The sequence below is a fragment of the Canis lupus genome, chromosome 1, assembly GCF_048164855.1.
Source record: "Canis lupus baileyi chromosome 1, mCanLup2.hap1, whole genome shotgun sequence".
NCBI classification, from domain to species: domain Eukaryota; kingdom Metazoa; phylum Chordata; class Mammalia; order Carnivora; family Canidae; genus Canis; species Canis lupus.
The window spans coordinates 51192633-51216877 of NC_132838.1; the positions used below are offsets into that span (position 1 = coordinate 51192633).

The 24245-nt window shown below is 39.0% G+C and overlaps 1 protein-coding gene across 1 annotated transcript in view; it reads right to left on the reverse strand.

The window, feature by feature from the left end:
- The window catches only part of PRKN (parkin RBR E3 ubiquitin protein ligase), a 1297938-nt gene that overhangs the window by 400765 nt on the left and 872928 nt on the right, over positions 1 to 24245 (reverse strand). Inside the window, exon 7 of the mRNA XM_072830092.1 lies at positions 10009 to 10145. Within this exon, the coding sequence (XP_072686193.1) occupies positions 10009 to 10145 (137 nt within the window). The remainder of the gene's footprint in view (positions 1 to 10008; positions 10146 to 24245) is intronic.

Genomic DNA, 24245 nt, shown 5'->3' on the forward strand with positions numbered 1-24245 from the left:
GATATAAGACTCTTACTCTCACCAAACTGTGATAAAATTAACCCTATTTGCCCAAGTGACTCTTCAGGGTCTCTGTCACTGTTTACTTTTTTTGCCTCTGATTGTGAGCTTAGAATTTATCTGGTGAAAAAGAGAATAAAAACTGCTCACAGCGGAAAGCAACTGAGATGAGGGAGATAAACATAAACACAGCTACTATCTAGTGTGATTAAATATATATAAATATATTAATATTTATTTTTTAATAAACATATTAAATATTTATATGTATATTTAACAAAGAGAAGAGTGCAAATTCTGAATATTGGAATACATTGCACATGTATTCAGGGTTTTCTGACTAGAGGTATAACTGGAATTTAGATGCTTCTGTTGAAGGAGATTTGGCAGATCCTTCTAAGCAACCATTTGAAAGTTGAAAGTAGGCAAATAGATAACCATTTTTAGGGATGTATATCCACAGGTCTTGACACTATGAGGAAAAGCAAGGGAGTGAGTATTACAGAAGTCAAGATAATAGTTGGATCTAGGCAAGAGAGACGAGGTTGTGCCTGGTGGTTCCAGAGGTTCCCTATAACGGTACAAATCTATAACAATATACCTGTGGTTAAGCCTGTTGTGTATGTGTAAGATGTTTCATTATAAATTTAAGAATACATCAAGCCATTTAAAAGGATATACTTAAAAGTCATTTAATATTCTATTGACATGATTATAATCCTTCCAGCTTCAGAAAAGCACCCTGTGTACAGATAATGCCAAGTGCACAGACCCAAAAATTGTGCTGACTGCCAGTAAGGCCAGGGAGAGGAATTTGGATATATACGTGTTAATAAAAAGAAGAAGAAAGCTTAAAGACAGCTGTTTTGAACAACTCTGTCACCATCTTAAGCACTTATAGGCATTTTTTTCTAGAACTCTGTGGGTAAGTAATACATTTGTACTTAAAAATGATTTACTCTCCGCCCTATAAAACAAAGGTAGAATGCTCTTCTTGACAGTGCGGGGTGGAAGTAGGTGGAAAGAAATTATTTTTGCCTTCTCTGCTGGCTATTGAAAGCATTCCCACCTTACTTATGTTTTCTAAAATGTTATTTTATTTTTAACCACTTAATAAGATGCAAGAGATGATGAAAAGCAGCTTGGAAAGTAAAAACCCAAGTCAAGTAAAGATCAAGGACATAGTTTCCTTGGACATGGGATTCCTCCTACAGCTAAAGGAAGCAATCCTGCTGGCACCATTTCCGGTCAGTGTATAGAATCGTTTCATCTGTAAAACACTAAAGACATAGGCATCAAACAAATGCGGAAGTCCATTGTACCCACTGAAGCAGGCATTTCCAAGGCCAAACAGATGACAGTACAGACAGTGCCTGCTGATCTAGCTAGAACGAGCTCCTGAACACCATCAATTCTGTCTATGGCTCTTTTTCTGGTCCTTGTCCATGGACCAGTCACTCCTTATAATAAAGCTACCTGACTGTTATTCCTGTTGCAAGACAGGAGAGGTAAGCAGAAGAAAAATCATTTAGTAATTGTACGTTTCACCGCACCCTCCACCAGCATTAAGACCTCTATGTGCTTGCAGCCTTGTTTGGTTTTCCTTCTGGGCACACAGCCAGACCATCATTCCTCTATATGTGTGCACAGACAAACATACATGCACACGTGTGCACACACACACATACACCGCCCCCTACCCCGCAATGTGGTCGGAGGGTGGGGGGGGGGTCCTGAAGCCCAGTTCCAGTATAAAGAATGTAGGAAGAGATGATGTGTTAAATCTCCAGGCCTGGTTGCTGAAATCTCCAGTATGAGGCTCACACCCTCTCGGCCTCTGCCAGCTGGCGTGGATGAAGATCCAGTGGGGATTGAGAAGCCACTGGGGATGACAGAAGCACTAGGTGGTATAAATCAGCATCTGAGGTCCAGAATGATGCCATGGGGCAGAGGTGCCAGAGTCAACCCACATTGGATCATGACATATGAGTGGAAATAAACCTTGATTCTGTGATTTCAGTGTTGCTTTTTAAAAAGTTATACTACTATCCTGAGCTTAATGCATCCGAATCAAAGGAAAACTGTCATAATTGCTAAATCGCCACCACTCACCCCCAAAATGAAAAGAAGTTTAGCATTAATCTCAGAAAAATTAGTGAATTTGATTTAATTTCAATTAATTTTGAGGCAGAAAGAAGATCAGGTTTGGACTGCAACATTGTCAGCTTCCTAAATCCCGGTGCTGCCATTTTCATGGTATCTATCACAATTACTCAAGATCTGGGAGCTAGGAAGAGAACGGGCTATGTATTTCAGAGTCAGACAGACATATAGAGAATGTACATAAATAGATTTCTTCAGAGTTTGCTGCTATTTTAAAGCTCATATTATAGATTGACAAATAGCTTTTTAGAAATATATAGATTTATAGTCTTACCTGTTTTGAATGTGTGTCCATCTCACATTATACTTTATGCTTTAAATGAGCAATTCTTTAGTAACTAATTTTGTTAAATTTTTAATGTGTATTGATCTTATGCTATCTTCTTTGGTGACTTATCTTTTAATTCATTTCCCTACTTTTCAGTGTGGTTTTGGGAATTATATTGACTTGAGGATTTGTGTGTATTTGGGAGAGTAATACTCAAAAGCCAAAAAAAAATTATTTTGCATTTCATGTTTAGCTCCCTGAATAGCTGTCGAAAAACCAGTCTTCTTGACTATGTAGGCATTAAGAAGGCATTTGTATCTCAAAAAGGACCAGGGCTACCTGCTTTGACCTGATGTTGCCCACAAAGATGCTAAGGGCCCTAATGGACTGCAGCTGGTGAGTGGACATAATAGGCAAAAGAGAAATGTCATTCTAGGTTATATGAAAATTGGAATTTTACAAAATGTGACCTGAGAGGAGAAGAGTAACACAAAACAAAACAAAACAAACAAAAAAGCAAAGCACTGAGGACAGAGGAGATGTACCTGGATGGCAACTGGGCTGTGGCAGTTGTCACAGAGAAACCAGGATTATTTTCTCGGATATCCCAAGGCTATAGGAAATCTGTGTTCCTCATAATGGACTAGAGGTAAATCCATTCTACACAGTCTTCATCATATAATTTTAGAGCAGCACTCTAAAATAAATCAATCTAAATTAATGCAGCCCCATCAAGTCATGTGAGTGACAGTCTTAAGAGCAGATACAGACAGTGGTTTGGCATTTCAAAATAATTTCTAGATGGAATTCTCATAATAGCAGGTACAGAAAAAAGACAGCAAATATTTCAAAATAATTACTAAGTTTCTCCCAAAGCCCATAGCTTCATGCAAGGGTTTCTAAGAGGCTCTGGAAATAGACCATTTTGGCTGTGTTGCTGACCTTATTTTCAACTCCATCCATGTTTATTGAAAAACCTACACTGCCTAGCAAATCAAATAGCTTGTGGACAAAATAGGCAAGGGCAGAGGGAGTCCTTTTATACTTATTAATGCTACAGTCTCCCACTGAAAATACCTTATTGCTTGTAGAATGCTCACTCCCTCAGTAGTTCCAAACTTTTAAACCTGTAGACTCTAACACACATTGGGGGCCATCCCAGAGGTGGTTTAATTGGACTGAAGTGTGGCCTGGGAATCGGGAGTTTCCACAACTTCATCTTAAATGAAATGTACATCTAGGATTGAGAATCCCTGCTTAGAGAGAAGCAGGGTGGGAGAATGGAGAATGGAGAGCTTTGGAGTTTACCATGGCTGGATCGATAACTTGGCTCTATTCTTCCTGGGTCCCTGGGCACTTAGTTGTATTAAAGCTTTACTTCTTCCTCTGTGAAATAAGAACAATTCCTACTTTTCAAGTTTACTGTTGGTTTAAATATGCAAAAAGTGCTAGAAAATCAGATACTCTCCTCTTGCTGTTCTTTTCCACAGAACTTTCAAAGGTATAGTATTTTAACTCTGGTTTATAGGCTTCTCTATTCATATAGAGATTAAGAACACACTTTCTAGAACCACTACCAGTTGGCACTGAATACCAGCTCTGTGATTTGTTAGCTGTAATATCATGTGTACTTTAATTAGCTCCTGTGAGCCTCATGTGCTTCATCTATAAAAGTAGAAGAATGACAACATCCATTCCAATAGGTCTTTGGGGGATTAAATGGATATACATATGTAAGCACTCAGAGTGGCACCTTGTATACAGTAAGTACCTGGTAAGAGCCCTAATCATCACTTACTTCTTATTTTCAGGGAAATAAAATTAGCATGTCATTCTTAGAAAGCATAAAAAAATTTCTGGTCAGATGAGAATCTCGAACAAAGGAATCAGGGTTTGTACCCAAAAGGGTCTAAACCAGTTCATCATCATAATTATGACAATAAAAAAGGTTGGTTCTTTGTCAAGCATCCATACCTTGAAGAATGTGTCTATCTAAAATTGAGCTTTGAAGGGGTTTAGTTTAATGATCTTGAAAGACGCTTGATAGACTAGATTATGGAAAAAAGAACACTTATGATCTGGTGGTGAGAGATATTAGACATTTATACAGAAATGGTGAATTTACACAGACACTGTTAGCAAGATATTCTGTACATGGGTCATTTAGCAATAGAAATAAATGTTCCATCTAGCCTTTTTTTTTTTTTTTTGGCTTCTACAGGGTCACTGTAGTTTGAAAAATAGTTTACTAATTCTACTTACAGTCTCTATTCTTTTATGTAAAGTTTGACAGAAAACTGATGTCATTTTTCCCATTCATAATGTCACCAATTCAAACACTAGTGAATGGTTTGTTTTCCAGGTTCCAAGGCTAGTAAGTAATGGATTTGAGGGAGAGGCTGTTTTTTATGGACTGGGGGAGGGTAGGGGTAAACAACTGCATTTAACTCATGGAGTGGAAGAGTATCTTGAACAGATGTATCTAAGCAGGAGATACAGGTAACTGTTTCCTGGTAGTTTTGAATAGTACCCATGCCGTCCTATCAGGAGAATCCACTCTAGTTGGGGAGCATCAAAAAGTCCTCTGGTCTATGCTAAAGTAGGAACACAATCACCCAGCAAATTCAAATACATATTTACCAATGAATCTGTCCTATTTATAGTTTCATGCAGACCCCTGAGGCCAGAAAAGGCAAGGAACGATTTAAAGCTGTGAATTCCAGTGTCAGAGTAACCATCTTTGTGGTTAGAGATGAACTTTGTCTTTGAAAGGAAGTGGTGGCTTTAGGAATACAATGCCCCTTGATTATCTAAATAAATCTTGTTCTAATTTTTCTGGGAAAAACTGTAATCCAAAAATGGCTAGTCTACACCACAAGGGTCTGAAACCATTTGTCAAGACATTTTAAACTGATAAATGGAGAACTCTTCAGAGAAATCAACAATATTCTGTCAGCCTAAAACAATGGACAATAAAAGAATGAGTACACAGACACACTAAGCTTCCAAAACACCTCTAACCTTTCAAAAACCAAAGATAAAGATACCACTGGGGCCTCTGAGATATAGATTTTACAGAAGACTGTTGAGGTCAGGCAAGAGCCATCAAGGAAATGTTCTACGGAACCACAATCAAATGACCAGCAATGCACCTTCTTTGCCAAACAGATCTGGCATAGAATTTTAGCCTTGCTAGAGTAATAACAAGCTCTCCTTGCAACACATTCATAGTTCCATTATAGAATTAGCCATTTTTGCTTTTCATACACAGTATTAAGTTTTATTAATAAGATTTATAGATATCGATATAAAATTTTTCCCATTGATACAACCTTTTAATTAACCCCACCATGAAAGAAGGCTGTGCCATGGAAATAGTATATGAGTTCAATAAATTCTTGTTCCTGATAATCTCCTATTTTTATCGATAGTTTGAAAAGCCTTGATTTTCTATTTCTGTTTTTTTTTTTTCTAGTTTATTTTAGGTGTCTTGTTCCATGCTCCATGAATCAAGGTAAAGTCAAATAAACCAGATATACGGATAGGGGAAAAATGCTTGGTAAATGGTTGATACATGTATTGAATTATAGGAAATACCAATCTACAGTTAAAGAATGGGAATATGTTATTTTATGACTGTTCACATACAGACACAAAAAAAATTGCATATACTGTCTGTAGAGACAATGCTTACAAAGCAACCAGAATAACAAAAACCAGTGTTCACTATGTGCTTACTGACTTAAGCATTTAATGCAAAGGCACTTCATATGGCATTTTTAAAATTCATTCACATAACAATATATGAAATAGGTGCTATTTCAATGTCTCTATTTTACCTTAAAGTGAAACCCAGACACATGAAGAGTAAGTAATTTGCCCTACATTACAAGCGGGGCGAGTCTCAGAGCCAGGATTTGAATTTGACTTCTCTGATTGTGTATACCCAGGATATGTGCAAAATTATTCATCGGCTTATGGGGGGGGTAATATTAGGGTTTATATAGGTATCATTTAAAATGTGAAAAATTAGTCTTCCCTAACACTTAATGTACAAGCTGATGCTGGAACTTATACCCTGTTGTGCATATCGGATACATTATGAAATGAATTGCAAAGGGGGAGTCTTGAGGGGACAGTGGGAGTCCTAAAGCGCAGAATCATAGAGAGTCTTTGTTGAGAAAGGATTCAAGACAATCCAGTTCGTCTCTTTAAAATAAAAAAAATTCTATAATAACATTTGAAAGCCTCTTTTCATATAAGATGAGGAACATTTCTAATTTGAGTCACAGTTAAAGGCTAAATAATACATGACAATATTGTGACAAACTGAATTGTATTTTGTTCTAAGAACTTTTGAAGATATATATTAAAACACTGTTGAAGATAAAAAGAAACAAGTATTGAAATGAATTATACAGCATAGAGTAGAAAGTTTTACTACACAGTTGAAAGTCAGTAGGTTATTTTTAACTTGTCTCAGATTGTGGTTATTTGCTACCTACTTTTTTCCTGGTTTCCAAAGTTTTAAAAAAATCAAAGAGTAGAAAAACTTTACATAAAACTATGTCAATTTCAGCTATCATACACACAGACATAACAGGCACGCACACACACACACACACACACACACACACAATTAAAAGGTGGTATCATTTAATTCAACCTGCAGCACATGACCACAGTGGTGGCCAGGCCAGTTCATTCAGTTCACCATGAAGGGGATGGAGCACGGTAACTTTGTGAACTGAGCTTTTAAATACACACCACACAGGGCACTCTCCCTGCAGCGTTTCCATAACAAAGAGGAGCAGTCAATGTTGCTAATGTGTGGAGATTAGTGCAGGCCTATGTATCAGCTTTTATAAATATTTCTTTACCAACAGATTTATATTCTAAATATCTTTAAATATTTTTGAAAACTTTTAGTCATCAGGATCTGCTACAACACATGTTACTCTATTCCAGATCCATTTTCTTTTAATAACAAGATACACAAATATGCAGCTTTCGCCTTCCATGGTTAAGCATTTAAAGAAGGAGGTGTCAGGGAAGATAAGTTCTTGGTAGTAAGTGGCATTCTAAAAAACTAAAGCAAGGTTTTACAGAGGATTATGTTCAAATAACCAGCAATGAAGTAGGTACGAGTCACAAAAAGTATTTAAAAGGATTCCAAACTAAAAATGAAAGGTAGCAAGAATTACAAGAGAAACCTGAAACAACTTGTTATAGTAGAAATCCTGACTAATGTGTACAAGGGCAGTCATTGTATTATTATTATTATTATTATTATTATTATTACTTTACTTTGTACATTTGAAATTTCCTAGAATACAAAAGGCTTAAAATTTAAAAATAGGTGAGAAGTAAACTGATTTTTAAAAGAGCCTTGAGTCTGAAGAGAAGAAAATGGATACTTAGAAATGTTTACATGCTATATAGTTTTGGGAAAAAAGTTTGTCAATACAGTTATCACATGAAAAACAGAATCTTTCGATCTGCAAGTAAATGTTTCATTGAATTTTGAATGCTTTTGTTAAAATATGAAAGCACAATACCTTCCAGTGAATTTTACTTAACAATATATTGACACATATATGAATCTTAATTAAAACCATTGCATTATTGGCAGATGCAATTCAAAAATGAATGTCATAATTTACAAAGTCAACAATGCAATTAGCTTCTTCCATTTGGAAATATGAAATAATTTTGAGGTATATTTTTCAGTTTTGATCAACACTAAGTATTACAAATAAGTATTATAAATAAGTATTGAAGTATTATAAATAAGTAAGCTTAAAATCTGACCATTGAATCAAGGAATCACATAATTTCAAACCACAATTTTCACAGTGAAGCATATTTACTCACATTACATTCATTAAATATATATATATATTTATAGTGAGGTAGAGATCCCTATCTCACTCCATATTTTAAAAATAATTCAAAATGTGTTAATGACCGAAGCATACAAGCTAGGCTACTAGAGGAAAACATGGGGTTAATTCTTCATGACCTTGGATTTGGCAACACATTCTTATTTTTGATACCAAAAACATAAGCAACAAAAGAAAAAAATAGACAAAAAAAAAAACCCACAACCTACGGAATAGGAAAAGTGTTTACAAATCATATATCTGATAAGTGTCTAGTATCCAGAATACACAAAGAACTCTTAAAACTCATCAACAACAAGACATACAGCCCAGTTAAAAACAAGCGAAGGACATGAAGAGGAATTTCTCCAGATACACAAATGGCAAATAAGCATATGGGAAAATATTCAACTTCATTTGTCATTAAGGAAATGAAAATCAAAACCACATTGGGATACCACTTCAATCTTAACAGGGTGGATATTAAAAACAAAACAGAACAAAACAGGAAAATATCAAGTGTTGAGAGGATCTAGAGAAATAAAAACACTTAAAAGTTACTGATAGTAATGCAAATGGTGCAGCAGCTATGGAAAACAGTTTGGTAGTTCCGCGAAAGGTTAAACATAGAATTATCATATGACCCAGCAATTGCACTCCTATGTGCATATCTAAGACAAATGAAAACTTATGTGTCCACAGAAACAAGTACACAAATGTTTATAGCAGCATTATTCATAATAGCCAAAAGGTGGAAATAACACAAATGCCCATCAACAAATAAACGAATAAGCAGATTGTAGTATGTCTATATAACGGAATATTATTTAGTGATAAAAAGGCATGAAGATACAGGCCATGACTTGGACCAACTTCCAAAACATTATATAAGTGAAACAAGGAGGACACAAAAGGTTGCATATTATATGATTCCTTTTCTATGAAGTATCTAGAATTGGCAGATCTATAGAAGCAGCCCTGTAGTGGTTGCCAGGAAATGGGGGGAAGGGGAAATTGGGAGTGATTATTAATGAATACGAGATACTGAAATTTTTCTAGGGTAATGAAAAAGTTCCAAAAATAGACAGAGGTGATGGTCATTGCATAACATTGTGAAAACATGAAATTTCATTGAAATGTACACTTTAAAGTGGCTAGTTGTATGTTACATGAATTTCACCTCAATTAAAAATAAAACATGTAACAATAGCAATATAATACAAGTAAAGAATGTTCTGCAATATTGAAAGATAAAAATACTTAAAATATTAAATATTTCAGCTTTATCTCCTTCTTTATAATTTTTTCTTAAATGTACAGTCTTTCATATATACATACACGTGTTCAAAATTTTTAACAATAAGGGAATGCAACTTAGAAATCTGGATAGTGCTTCTCTAGATCCAGGGTGAATCCATAGACCTACTTTATGTACATTGGCTGAATAATATTTTAAAATTTGTTTTCCATACTTTTGTGCAGGTGATATATTTTCTAGTTCAACTTAATTCCTTCATACCTTAGTGCTTTATATTTTTGCCATCCAAACATTGTTTCTGGCTCAACAGGGATCAAATAGATACTTGAATTTTCAACCCCTCAGTCAGGGATTGAATTTATGTAAGACAGTTTTGCATCAATAGTTCTGTTCTTAATCAGCATTAAAAATGGAGGAAAAAAAAGTGCCAGACTTACCCACACAAGGCAGAGAGTAGCCAAGCTGAGGGTCATAGATAAACTGTCTGTCATTTAGTCTTGTCACACAGTACAAGTAGAAACAGTCTAAGCAAATCACATGGCGGTGGTTGCACTGAAAAACCAGGACAGGGCTCCTGCACGGAAAAAGAAAGACATTTCCTCTAGTACTTCTAAGGGTGGAAAGGCAACACAAGTTTTAAAACACTTCGTAATCCCATCAGGTTGCTTAGGGCATGCTCTGTGTAAAGACCAGCATTGCTCAGCATTGTGTGTGTGTGTGTATATGTATGTGTGTGTGTGTGTGTGTGTGTGTGTGTATATATATATATATATATATCTTAAATAAGCTACATCTTAAAAACTGGATGCACTTCATCAACTATCTAAAACACTGATTTTCCTAAGTTTATTTTTTTATATTCATATCTTTACCAATCAACTGTTTAAACCCGAGCTCAGGGGCACCTGGGTGGCTCAGTGGTTGAGCCTTTGGCTCAAGGTGTGATCCTGGTGTCCCAGGATCGAGTTCCGCATACAGCTCCCCACCAGGTGCCTGCTTCTTCCTATGTCTCTGCCTCTCTCTGTGTGTCTCTCATGAATAAGTAAATAAAATCTTTAAAAATAAATAAATAAAAAATAAACCTGAGCTCAGATATAACCTCTTTGTAGAAGTCTCCTAGAAGCCTCATAATTCACAATTAATCTAAGAATCACCCCATATACCTACATATATTTTTACTGATCCATAATTACATCAGAGTATTGGTATGTTTCTTCTCTTACAGACCATGATCTCCTTGGAAGTAGACACTGGGCTTACTTTACTTTGATATTCTCATAGTACCAGGCTCTGTAAGGTTTTAAATAAATGTTCCTTGAATTTAATTTTGATGATATAGAAAATCTGAACTTCCCTTAAGCCATAAGAAAAATTACTGTTTTACCAAAATAGATAGGTTGAACAGGCACTCATATTTCACTGGCAAGCAGAAAAGTAGCATTCTGAAATAAAAATAATCTACCAGATTCCTTTCTTTTTTTTAAAAAATTTTTATGATAGTCACAGAGAGAGAGAGAGAGAGGCAGAGACATAGGCAGAGGGAGAAAGAGGCTCCATACACCGGGAACCCAATGTGGGACTCGATCCCGGGTCTCCAGGATCGCGCCCTGGGCCAAAGGCAGGCGCTAAACCGCTGCGCCACCCAGGGATCCCTAGCAGATTCCTTTCTATAAGATTTTGTTTATCATGTCACCCCCTCACCCCACTCAATTATCCAATTTATTAAATTAAGATTAGGAGCTTACTAATATATATATATATATATATATATTCTAAAATTTTTGTATTCCCTTAAAATGTTTTATAGGGGAAAAAATCTCCCATATAACCATGTATTTTTGTTAGCAAATGAACCACATGATTTTATGACCCAAAAAAAAAGTGACTAATTGAATATATTAATTTCACATCAGCCCCAAGGCTGTTTTCCTAGTAAGAAAATCATTGGAGCTTATCTAGATAAACTGATTCTCTAAACAATGACAATAAAATACAAAATATTTTTTTATTTCATACATGATCCTTAAGAGATAGAAAAGTCCTTCCCCAGAAAAAAAAAAACAAACAAACCTGACATTAAACATTAATATTAGTGGAATATAATTTCTTAACAATTAAAAGGTTTTTGAAATTCTACTTCCCCACTTATTTCAAAGCAATACCTAATACAAAACAAAATGGAAAAAAAAAAGTAACTCGGTATTTTAATATCACAGGTCTGTAGGACAATGGTCAACATAAGCTGAGCAAAAGTGTCGCTAAACATTTTCATATGTTTCTATTTCTCATCTCTGAACCCACTGAAGTCCTTTCAGGGCCATCATTCCCATTTCCAGAGCCTTTTTCAATTAGGCATCGACTGTGTTCTGAACTTTCAACCTCTTCCCTTCTAATAACATTCTGCTTGAAGACGATAAAATACAACACTTTCCCATTTCTATTGCGGGTCACACACACACACACATGCGCGCGCAAGGGCACACATACTCTATTCACTCTGGGTGACCCTATGCAACTGCTGGATTTTACTTTGTCCTCATAGCGAAATTCTGTGAAAAATATTCGCTGTTCTGGTTTTAGCAACATGGTCAACTAAGCCCTAACCTGCTATCAACACATGGAAGCACTGGAGAAAAATATTAGAACGTTCATAAAAATGTTTCTATATATAACAAGGTTAAAAAGAAAGCTTAGTAATTACTCTGCAGAAAAAATAAAAAAGAAAACTTAGAGAGCTGCAGAAATCAACACATGAGTAACTGCCACGGTGTCCCAAAGACACATTAAGGTACCTGGTGTGCAGCCATTGGCCTGGCAAGTGTGTTCTTTCCCATCTTTCTTAAGGAAAGATGGAAAGAGTTCTCTTCCATATGTTCTCTTCCACAGCACTACACATTTGTGGATTTGCCCTTCAGTTAAAATATGGTGCCAAAGAACCTTACGCCATGAAGACCAGCCACAGAACATCAATTGTTCTGCTTTATTGATGGCATTCTACTATTTAGAACAGAGAAATGGTAATTATGCCAGAGGCCACAGTGTAAGGGAAAACCTCTGGAGATTCAGGAGCCCACCATTGGGTTTTAGACGCCCAATATTTGGGCATGGAGGAGCACGCTCAACAAAGTAAAGGACAGAGTAGTCCAGCTTGCCCCTCGCTCCAATACACACACACACACACACACACAGACACACACACAGCTATAGAGAGAGCAGCACAAGGCAGTCACAGGCCCTCTGGAAATACAGGCTCTGGTTCCCGCAGAATGAAGCCCATTCTCTTGGGGATATTGGGGAAGAATCTGACTGCAATTTAAGCTTCAGCCTCACCAGTTCACTTCTACCTCCCTGAACTGAGATCTAGGTGGGAAGGCTAACGGACCAAGTTGACAGGTCTAATTGATCACAATCACCAGGATGGCAAGAAGCTGCTGCTGCCCGCGGGAGCAGGGGAGAATGCAGGGCAGCTGGGTGGTCCACGGAACATCTCGTGGCACTCCCCTTGAATTGTAACAGCAAATGCACAAGGCAGCAGCTAAGGCAGCATTCAGAAGTACGTGGTGACCAGGACCTGAGAGCCCTTAACACATACCCATTGCACATACCCATAATATCAATGACCCTTATTATTACAGGAAAATACTAGAGACATCAGAAAGGGCTTTAGAGAATGTTCACTTGGAATTAAAAGTAGGCAAACAGCATCTTACCAAACAGCAACAAATGAAGGGCACTGGGCCCTAGAGATGAAAATGTGTTCAGCACTGCACGTGATGACAGAGGAACATGGAAGTCCCTGGAAGGAGAGTTCCTTCCCAGACATAGGGTGTGTAGTGCGACCATGAGAAGCTAGAGTATCATGGACCAAAGAAACCACAAGTGTGTTTTTACACAATTATGGAAAAGAAAGAAACAGGAGAGTCGCAGGGAGTTGCAAGAATAGATAAGTCCACTCGGGGATTCTCACTGTCCATCACTCCCCATATGGAGTGAATTTAAATAGACACCCAGAGACCAAGATATGGAGAAAGAGAAAATAAACGTGTCAAAAAACATATATATGTTGATGGATACATAGCTAATGTTACAGATATAGATGTGGATGGTACAATGCATATATTCACATATAGTTATGTCAGTTGGATTTCTTGATACAGTTTGGAGGTAAGACTGCTCATCTCTTATTAAGAACATATGTAGTATTTATGAGAACGTTAGGCAAGGAATAAGCATGACAATCATAGAAACATTATTGGATTAATCATCTGAATCATCTCAGAAAATGAGTAAGAATCATTCCATGGCTGGAGGGACCACATCATTAACTTCCTAAGCACTGTAGGTGAGAGGATGGTGGGGGAAACTAGGATTTATGATCACCTATTTTGGGGCAGGTTCCTTGCCAGGAGCTCCATACACGTTTTTCCATCGTCACCTCCTAAAACAAACTGTCCCCTCCTCTGCCATACATCCTGGTCCTCCCTCGGCCTCCAGCCGACTCCCGGTTCTTTTACTCCTGGGCTCATACTCTTTGTACCCATTCTTACAGTATAATACTAGCCTTCATATTCAAATCAAAATTAAAGGTCAAGACGAGACCTGTAAGGAACTCAGCCTGGTTTCATCACTGGTTTTTCTCTTTCTTTACTTCTTAGTTCTTCATTGTTTTTGTTTGTTTGTCTCCTCACTGGGTTTTCTCTCTTTCTTTACCTCTCAGTTCTTCACTGGTTTTTCTTTCTCTTTCTTTACCTCTCTACCCACAGGGTCTATCCTAATGTGCTTCAGATTCTGCCTTTACTTTTATTCTCAGTGTTTCATAAGTAGCTATCTTAGCTGACAGCATTAAATGAAAAGTCCTGAAGTGACAGAGGTAATGCTTGGTTAACATTTTCACCACCCATGTCTCACCAAATTCGGCAGTGAGCACATGGCAATTAGGTATAGTCAACAGTTACTGACCACAGTAATTTCATAATTTTCTCTGCCCCCATCCTTATATTTTTACTCAGTTCCTCACTGAGCATCTCTTTGGGCTAAAGTAGGCACTTTACAAACACATGTGAGATACAGCGGTGAGTGAATGAATGAATGACCACCTTATCAGTGCTGTACGTGTTGGGAAAAACACACATAGCACTGTCACAGGCCATGGTCTGGGGACAGGACATGCATGTGGAAGAGGCATTGAAAGAAGGTTTGTGAGGTCATCTGACTTTGGTGGCACAGGAGTTCAGACCGCAGAGAAGCATGAGTCAGGGTCAGGGAACCTGAGCTGAATGTAAGGGAATGGAGGGATCACCACGGAGACCCTGGAGAGAAATGTGGTTTCTGGGAAGGGCAGGAAACACAGACATGGGAAGGAATTCTTGGAACAGAAAAGCTGTCAGTTGAGTGACTGAGAGGAGGTATCAGGAAAAGAGAAAAGAGATGAAAAGTTTTGAGGACAGTGGCAGGGGGAATCGAGGAGACAGATCTGGTGTGTGGCCTCTAGGTCATAGATTTCACTGAGGCTTCTAAGGATGGGAAGAGAGGGATGTTTTAGTGGGGTTAATTCTGAGGGGGGTTTGGAGAACTGAGCTGGAAGGTGTGAGAATTACTTGGAGGTCCATTTTAATAACTCAGGCATGACTTACTAGGGAAGCAGATTGCAGTGTGCAGGGGGTTCTAGAAGTGGACAGGAGTGACATTTCTGAGGAAAACCTACCAGGACTCATCTCTTGGCTCTTTGTTCCTCTTGATATTCCTCTGTGTCCTTTGCTTAAATTATATATGAATGTTAAGGGGTGCTTGGGTGCCTCAGTGGGGTAAGCGTCTGCCTTTGGCTCAGATCATGAACTCAGGGTCCTGGAATCCAGTCCCTCGTTGGGCTCTCTGCTCTGCAGGGAGTTTGCTTCTCCCTCTCCCTGCGCCCCTCTCTCTGCTTGTGCTCTCTCTCTTTCAAATAAATAAATATTTTTAAAATGTTAATTGATCAGTCTAGAAGATGGTTTAACCCCTGAGGACCCCAGGCTTGGGCCAGCCAAGCAGCTAATCGAAGGTTAAAGTTCTCAACCACAGAAAAGCAATTATAAATGCTGCACTTGACATTACTGAAGACTTACTATTATTTGTTTAATTCAACAACTTTTATTATAAGTCAGGTATTTCATAGAAACTTAGCAAACAGGGCAATAAGAATGAATATTTTAAAACTACAGGTTTGTACATGTTGCTCTGTTTATATCTGGAACAGGCTCTCCTCCATCAGGCACAGCAGCTGCCCTCATCCCATGCCTTCCTGTAGATGCAGCCCTGGACACACTTGGTTCTGCCCACTGGCAGCAGGACCATGGCTCTTCTTGGGGGAGGTGCATTGGCACTCTGCATTTGCAGGAATGGGGCAGGTGCAAGAGTGGGGCAGGTGTAGGTACAGGAGCGGGGCAGGTACAGGGGTGGGACAGGTACAAGAGCCAAGGCAGGTGCAGGAACCACGGCTGGAGCAGGAGCAGATGGGTCCATCTCGGCCGAGGTGAGGACAGAGGTCCACAGCAAGCAGCACAGGGAGACACCGCGTGGGCTGAAAGCTGGGTTTTGAAGAGTTACTTGTAAGTAATGACTTCCCTGCCTTTATTAAAGGAGTGATCCAAAGACCCTTTGTTCACAGAATATTAGGCACAATTGAAGGAATCTTAGTAAAAAATATAGAAAACAACTCACCAACTCACATACATCGCACATAGCAGAATATTGTTACACAGTACGTAATCCAAACATTTAAACTCTCATAAAATTAGCTCTCCGATATCTACAAAATCGCATCAATGTTTTCATATTTATCTGATCAAATAAATGTGCAGTTTATCTGATCTCCACCTCATTTGTGTGCACGCGCACTCTCTCTCTCATTTGCTCTCCCTCACACTCTCTCTACCAAAATCTATTTCTCTATCTCTGTTTGTCTACTTCTTTACCACAGGGTTTATCTTTATTTATGCCCACTAAGAGGCTGTGGTTCCAACTTCTCAACTGAATGTGACATATATTGAATGCAATGTCCCAGAAATTTTAAGATATGTAAAGATAAGGAAGCAAGTCTAAACTCTAAAGGAAATAAAAATGTAATAAAGTGGGTAGGAAAGGGATACTCATAATTGTAAGACAGGACAGGACATTTGAAGTTAGGTTAGAGGTATAGGAAATAGTAGCAGGCTCTGTGGTGAGCAGCCTCCAGACATTCCCGAGTGATCCCCATCTCCTGGTACTCCATATATCAGTGGACTGAGCTGAGTCATCTACATGGGATGTGCAGAAATGACAATGAGTGATTTCCAGGAGTGGATCAGAGAAGACACTGCAGCTTCTGTCTGGGCTCTTTCCTGGATCACCTGCTCTGAGGAAAGTGACAGCCGTGTCATGAGGACACTCAAGCGGTCTTACAGAAAAGTTTCCATGGTGAGGAACAGGAGCTTCTTGCCAACAGCCAGCACTCACCTGGCAGCCTCCTAAGGTCATGAGTCATATCTCAAGCAGACCCTCTAGCACAGGACAAGCCCTCAGACTACTATGGCCCTGACTGACAACCTGACTACAATTCCAGGAGCTACCCTGCCCAAGAGCCATCCAGCAAACTGTTCCCCAATTCTTGACCTGCTGAAACTGTGCGAGATAACATTTGTTTTTGTTTTAACCCACTAAGTTTTGTGGTAATTTTTTTATGCAGCAAATATAACAAATATAAGCTCAGAGGAGGAAGAGATCACACGTGGATAACAAATCAGAAAAGAAGCCAGGAAAGAATTCATGCAAGTAGTGGCATTTGAAGGAGGATCAGGTTTCCAGGGCTGTGGAAATAGAAAAAAAGCCTTCCAAGGCCAACAGAAAAGACTGGAGTTGCGAAAGTATGGAGTATGGGAGGAGAATGCTGAGTTATGTGGCATAGCTGATTTCTCCATTCACCCCAGTGAAAAGCAAAATTATATAGAACTATATGTTTAGGGGTAGTAGAATCATCGGAAATGCAATGAAAAGCAAGGAAAGTTAGAATAAAAATATTAAGTGCAAATCAGTGAAGAGATAAAAATAAGATTTGCTCACTGGAGGGAGAAAGTCAGTCAGCTAACACTTGACCCTTGAAAACTCACATGTTGTTTTTACAGTATTTCATTTGTGCAACAGTAACCTAGATGTTACGCCCCAGTTAGCAATCTTTCAAAGCTCTCTACAAGCCCTCGGTACAGGAACATCTATGACTCCTGGGAGTTTAATAAAGCATTAGATTAGATAAAAATAATTAGAGGAGGAAAGCTTTGGCATTAAGGCACCTGAATCTATCTTCCTAACAACTGTCACTTTAAATGTTTTTTAGTTAGAGATAGTTTATAAACAATAAATAGATAAATGACTACAATCTCAGGAACGAAATGCATTTTCATTTCATCTATATCACCTGCTAACTGCCCAAATGCACCACTGACAAAGGAGTATCCAACATTGTACCTGCCCACAGAAATGCTAGAGATCACTTTAGCCCACTATGCCATGAGTTCATTATTTGAGTTAGCCAAGTGAGTGTTCCCAGTCACCGGAGAGGCCCCTGATACAAGATGCTAATTGATAGACTCAATGTTTAGAAATTGAAATAAGCTTCAACAGTTGGATGGCCTTTGAAATTCCATCCGGCAGCCAAGTTTAAGATCCTGAAGTAAGTTCCTTTATCCATCAGTCTGCTTGGAATCATAATCCTATTAAGGCGCTGGCAGATCCTGAACAAGCTCATTTACCGCCACTTCCAATTTCTTCTTGCTCTCTCTGCTCATGTTCTCACTACTTTATTCTGTCCACTTTGCTGCACAAAAAGGGGGACTCTGGCTCTGTGAACTAGCCTGTACAAGTCCCAACATTTCAGCATACACAACATCGCCGAGGTAAAGACTCTTTATGAAAGCCTACATTTTTGAGTCGCTATCTTCAAGCTATTCTGCTGATTCTCTTGAACAACTGCCCCCATGCTGGGCACTGTCCCACGGATGTCACACCAAAGTGAACAACACATGTCCCTTTGTCTTAGGAGGTCATAGCCCTATAAAGTTGAAGACAAACATGTATCTCAGGATATAGTTAAGAGCTACCATAGGGATGAGTTTAGAGATCACCTGACCTGTTTCAGACCTACTTATTTTCCATATATACTTACTACCTTTGAAAGCCTACAAAGTATGAGCTATAAAAATAGTTGGGTGAGGATACAGAGTAGCAAAAGTGTAATACTTTCTTGAACAAATGGATTTGGGTCTTCAAGTGTTGGAATAGTCCAGATTCCAAACTCATTAGCATCAGTCTGGAGGAAACCTAAATGAGCACTTACAGCACTTCTTCCTCCCACATTTGCCCCCCAACCAAATTCAATCCACACACTTCAGCTATGTTACTCAACACATGGTAATTGGGAAGCTACTGCACGCTGGTTGCCTTGCTTGATGTGGGGATGGGATACACAGTTCTTATCCTTAAGGAATTTGGTCTCATGATGAGATAACTAAGTCTGGGACACTTTGGGAAAAGCTTAATTCAATGTTGGTTGGGCATAGAATGTTTCCTGAATGAAAAAAAGAAACAAAAACAAAAAACTAAGAACCAAAAGGCAAGAATGAATTAGTCTGATCATGAAACTAGAGAGAAGTGAGGAAAATATGTAAAAACACTTAAAATGGCATAAAATTAGGTAAGGTTAGGGAGCCATGCCATACATCTCCATTTATCTCCTCTGTGCATATCAAAGTTCTGAATTCCTCTAGAAATTAAAATTAAAGCCTAATGATAGTGTTTCCACAAGCCCCATATGCAAGTCCATGTCTTAGGTTCATGTAATACCTGAAATATAGCTAAATTATGTTATTTGTAACATTCTGAATCATTAAGAATAAATAGGCAACTAAAAATAGAAATATGAAGCCATGGTTACAAGAGGGAATTAATGGATTATTAATTTCCTCCAGATGGTATCAATCTTTGAAAATAATTACTTGATCTTAGTATAGCTTATATATATTTCTAAATATAATTACTGTTGACAGGTTGAGTCTAAACATAAACCAATGCAATCTAGAAGTGCTAGATTGTAAACATTATAACAACATATATTAGAACTAAGAACTTCTTTCTTTATGAAAAGTAAGATAAAGTTTTAGAAGGAAAAAGGTCAACCCCTTTTTGTAGTAATTCATTACAATGATTTGGCTTACTGGCAACAATCTCAACTTTTCTTGCTAAGGCATTTATATTCCGAAAAAGATGCTGATAAATAGTTGTATAAAGTGGGTAAAACACAATGAAATAACTGTTGCATGTAACAAAATAAAATGAAAAATCACAAGGGGAACCTGGTCCATGGGAGGAAAACGCATCTCATGAAAAATTACATGTTCCTGTCCCCCAACTAATAGAGTTCATTTCAATTCTCAAAATCATATTTCTAAAAGGCCAAGTGCTGGATGTTATATTTGTTAAGAGTCCAAGTACTTCTGAGTTACAATTTCAGAGCGTACCCCATTCAGCCTGTCAGTGTGTATAGCTAGAGAAAGCTGAAACTTGATTTAACATAACATACTTTCTGGGTCACATCATCTGCATGGAGCTGTTGTGTGACACAACTAGTCAGCTGTTGGAGATGCCCCTGAACACGTACCAATTCATGCACATATCCTGTCTTTGTTTTTCCTTTTGTGAGAAACAGCTAGAAGCGATAAATGCCCAGATCCACGGCAACAGAACTCTGCTAAATTGAGAAATATATGAAGACAGATCTTGTTTAGATAAGAACCCGAATGTAAAATAAATTGTTCTAGTGTGTCCCCAAATCTCATGACAGGAAATATTACTGTGCTAGGAACCAGTCCAGTGTCTGTGATTGTTCAGAGCTATTTAACATAAGAAATTATTACAAAACAGAGTGGTTTCAAAAGGATATATTTTTTTTTTTCTGCCAGCTCACAAGAACTTTGCAGAGACGATTTCTTGCTGGTCTTCCATTCACTCTTAAAACGAACGGATGAATTAATGCTACTAGAATGCCAGGACTTTTATTCCTCTTTGCAGGGAAATGTTAAGAATCAGGCCCTCTGAAGGTCAGTAGTTTGGACTGAGGAAACTGCCTAAAAGATTGTAGACTTCTTAAAAAAAGTTCTACAACAAAACAAAAATATCTCAAATGGGGAGGTACTGTGACATTTCTGAGGTATCGTTAGATGGATTCGGCATCAAAATATTAATATAAATTAAGAATGTGTGGAGTGTGGTCAATAAAATTATTTTCCTAATTTAGTTTACAGATAGCCAAAAAAGCAATCTGTAGCATGCCAAAATATTTCCTTACAAGTAATAAAAATCAACATGATGTAACGATGCAAATCCAAATGAATTCTTGAACAACTGCCCCCATGCTGGGCACTGTCCCATGGATGTCACACCAAAGTGAACAACTTTGCTTAAGGGAATTCATGCAAAGCCTTAGTGGTCTGCTTTACATATCCCAACATGCTGGAGGCTGCAGGAAGGTTTCGGAGAGCTCTGGGCTGAGTGGGCTGTGCCAGGAGCGGGCTTCAGAATACAGCTTTTGTGAAAAGGCATCTGTGGAATGGTAGGTTAGACCCAGCAATCTCTAAAGACCTTCTGGATACCAAGATTCTGTGGTCTCCAATCTGTGTGATCACAACATTTCTTCCTCATTATAAGCCTGTGAGACTCAAACCTTACGCGAAGTTAGGTGCAAAAAAACAAACTGCTATTTAGGATTCTAGCTTTACAGTTACCTCTTGAACCAGTGTGTATGCTACTGGCCAGGCTAAGAGTCTGAGGATTTCTAGAGATTTTACTTTCTGGAAGACATGTCAGGAATAGGCCCCGAGCCAGCATATTAAAAGGAAATCAGAAGATGTCCTCAGTTTAAAAAAAAATAAAAAAAAAGCAATAAAATATCTTATATAACTCTCAACATCTAAAAGCTACTTTTAAAGCTCCTTTTTCTTCTCTTTCTCTCTCTTTTCAGTAAGGTCAGCTGGTGATTGGAGCCAACAGGAGGGGACAGAGAGGTCACAGTTCCTATGTCAGGTGTCGTCTTCTGTGTTCTGTGATCCCATGGACTCTCCCCACCCCAAACTCCCACCACAGTGTATAGTCACTTATTTGTTTAATGGTCTATGTTCTCTCTAGACCAGAAGTTAGCAAACTCCAGCTGGGGGCTAAATCTGGCCCACAGCCTGCTTTTGTAAATAAAGTTTTATGGAAACACAGCCATTTTTACATGTTGGCTGTGGTTGCTCTTATCTATAAAGGCAGAGCTGGGTAGTTGTGATGGGGACTATATGGACCACGATGACTTTACAGGGAAGGCTTCTTGCTTCAGCTCTTGACTCCATAAACCCAAGGGCTGTCTTTTTGTTTTCTGGGCACCTGGACTATGGCTGATGTTTGGTAAATGCTTATGTTCTAACCAGTTCACCAACTGACTGTTTGGTTAAATGAATGACTATGCATGAAGAGGAACACAAAGGAAGGCAAACAGAAGAAGTGCCAGAGAGTCAGAGAGCAACTACTTTTGCAGATTGAAAGGTGCACAGGTTACTGGTTTTGAGCTAAGCCATCAATATTACTTTTCAAAGCTGCAAACATCTTCTCCCTTCATCCAGGACATTTCTTTTAAGTAAGTTGATCTGGTCTCACCAGAGAGTGTACAAAGCTGGCAACACCCAGGTGATAGAAAGGAAAAGGGAAATGGACGTTGCTTAGCCCATGAAAAGTCATAGTAAGACAAGATGGAGGGGTGTGATGGTGCCTGCTGGGCTGCTACAAATCAGGTGTCAAGGAAGGCCGGAGGCAGGCACATTTACACTGATCCGCAAAGGGTATGCTGTGCACAGATCTGATGCAAGAGGGCTCTGCGGGAAACAACGGCTAGGGAAACTCCCTTTAGATGGCAGCACCTGGCATGATTGAAGAATGAAAAGCAAAGTCGGTGTGACAAGGACACACTGAGAAGCAAAGGGGGCATGGAACGAGATGAAGTTCAAGTGAACAGAAACAGTGACGTGAAGTCTCTGTCTAAAGAGTCAGGAATTTGACTCTTAGACAACAAGAACTCAATACAACATTGTAAGATGCATGGCATCATTTATATTTAAGAAAATCACTCTAACTTTGGACAGTATGTGGATTGTAGTGAGACAAGAAAGGGAGGGAGCCCTAAGGATGTTGTGAAGTCTTCCTGGGAGAGCAGATGCTGGTTTGGACCAAGCAGAGAAGCCAGAGAGACATAGACAGGTGGAAAATATGTTTGGGACAACAGAACATTTGCATGGCTCCTACTGAGCTCTTTTCCATTTCTATTAGCATTTGTAAATTTCTCCACTTTTCAGAAGCCTCAAGACCATGTCCCAAAATCCAAGAGACCATTGTCATAAAATTAACACCTTTCAAATCACATTATATAAAAATGCAGACTTTTCTGGTTGTATCCATGTAAATGTAACTCAAAATCTTTGCCTAGGGTCTAGATGAAAAGAAAATGAACCTAATAACCTAAAAACGGTACATTAGTAAAAATTTAAAACTACAGTGCCATTACTCGTCCAAAGAGTATTTATTGATTTCCTATAGTGTGCCGGGTGCTGGGCATGGTGTGGGGTCCAGAACGAGAAATAAAAGATGTACTGATAACCCCCCGTGGGCTGTGCCAGGGTTGCCAGAGTCAGTGAGGCTCCAGGAGACAAGATCTCCAAACGGGGCTTTGACACTGGAGACATCAGAGAGATTTAGGAAGCCAAACTGTCAAGATGCAGAGGTTAATTAACCCGAGGCAGGAAGAAGAGTTAGGCATGACGTCTAGCTTCTCTTTTTTAAACATTTATTGGATGCTTCTAACAGGCCGGGTTCCCTGCTAAGTGCTTTCTTTGCATTATTTATTTAATCCACTGAACTATAAAGGTCCTGCGGGGGGGGGGGGGGCTTCTGTGTCTTCTCGCCTGTGATCTCACTATCTAACACCAGGCCTTGGATGTAAAGAAGTTCAAATATATTTGTTGAAAGCTGGATGAACATCTCCTGGTCCTGTCCCCGCCATGACAACAAGGACAGTGAGGTGTCCTGTGGTGGGAGGAGCAGGTGAGGGCCCCGGGGGGTGGAGAGCTGTAAGGTCTCTGGGTCTCAGTACCTGTAAGTGACACAGCCACTTGCTCCGGCCCCCACTCCCATTCCTCAACCCCGCATTACTCCGCCTTGGGCCAGCCCGGACACTAGTGACATTTGCTGATGTGGGAGAAACACAACCGGAGGAGCAGCAGGACCAGGTAGAGATACAGGTAGAAGATTTCTTCCAGTTCTAGACTTGCTGAGTCTGAGACGTCTTTAGGCTGCTGAGTGAACAGAGATCAGCTCCGTACGAGCTCCATAAACTCGGGAGGAAGCCTAGGGCTGGAAAATGCTCCTGAGACCCATTGGCCACGAGATGATGATTGTAGCCCTGGGAGCAGCTGAGATCACCTGTGCAAACAGGAGAGGAGGTGGTCCAGGAGAGACTCCAGAGAACATGGACATCACAGGGTAATTGGCTTGATGAAGTTTTCACTTGACTGAGCTATATGACATGAAACAGTTTTACTTTTTTTCCCCAGACACTTTTGTGTTCTGTCAAACACAGCTGCTG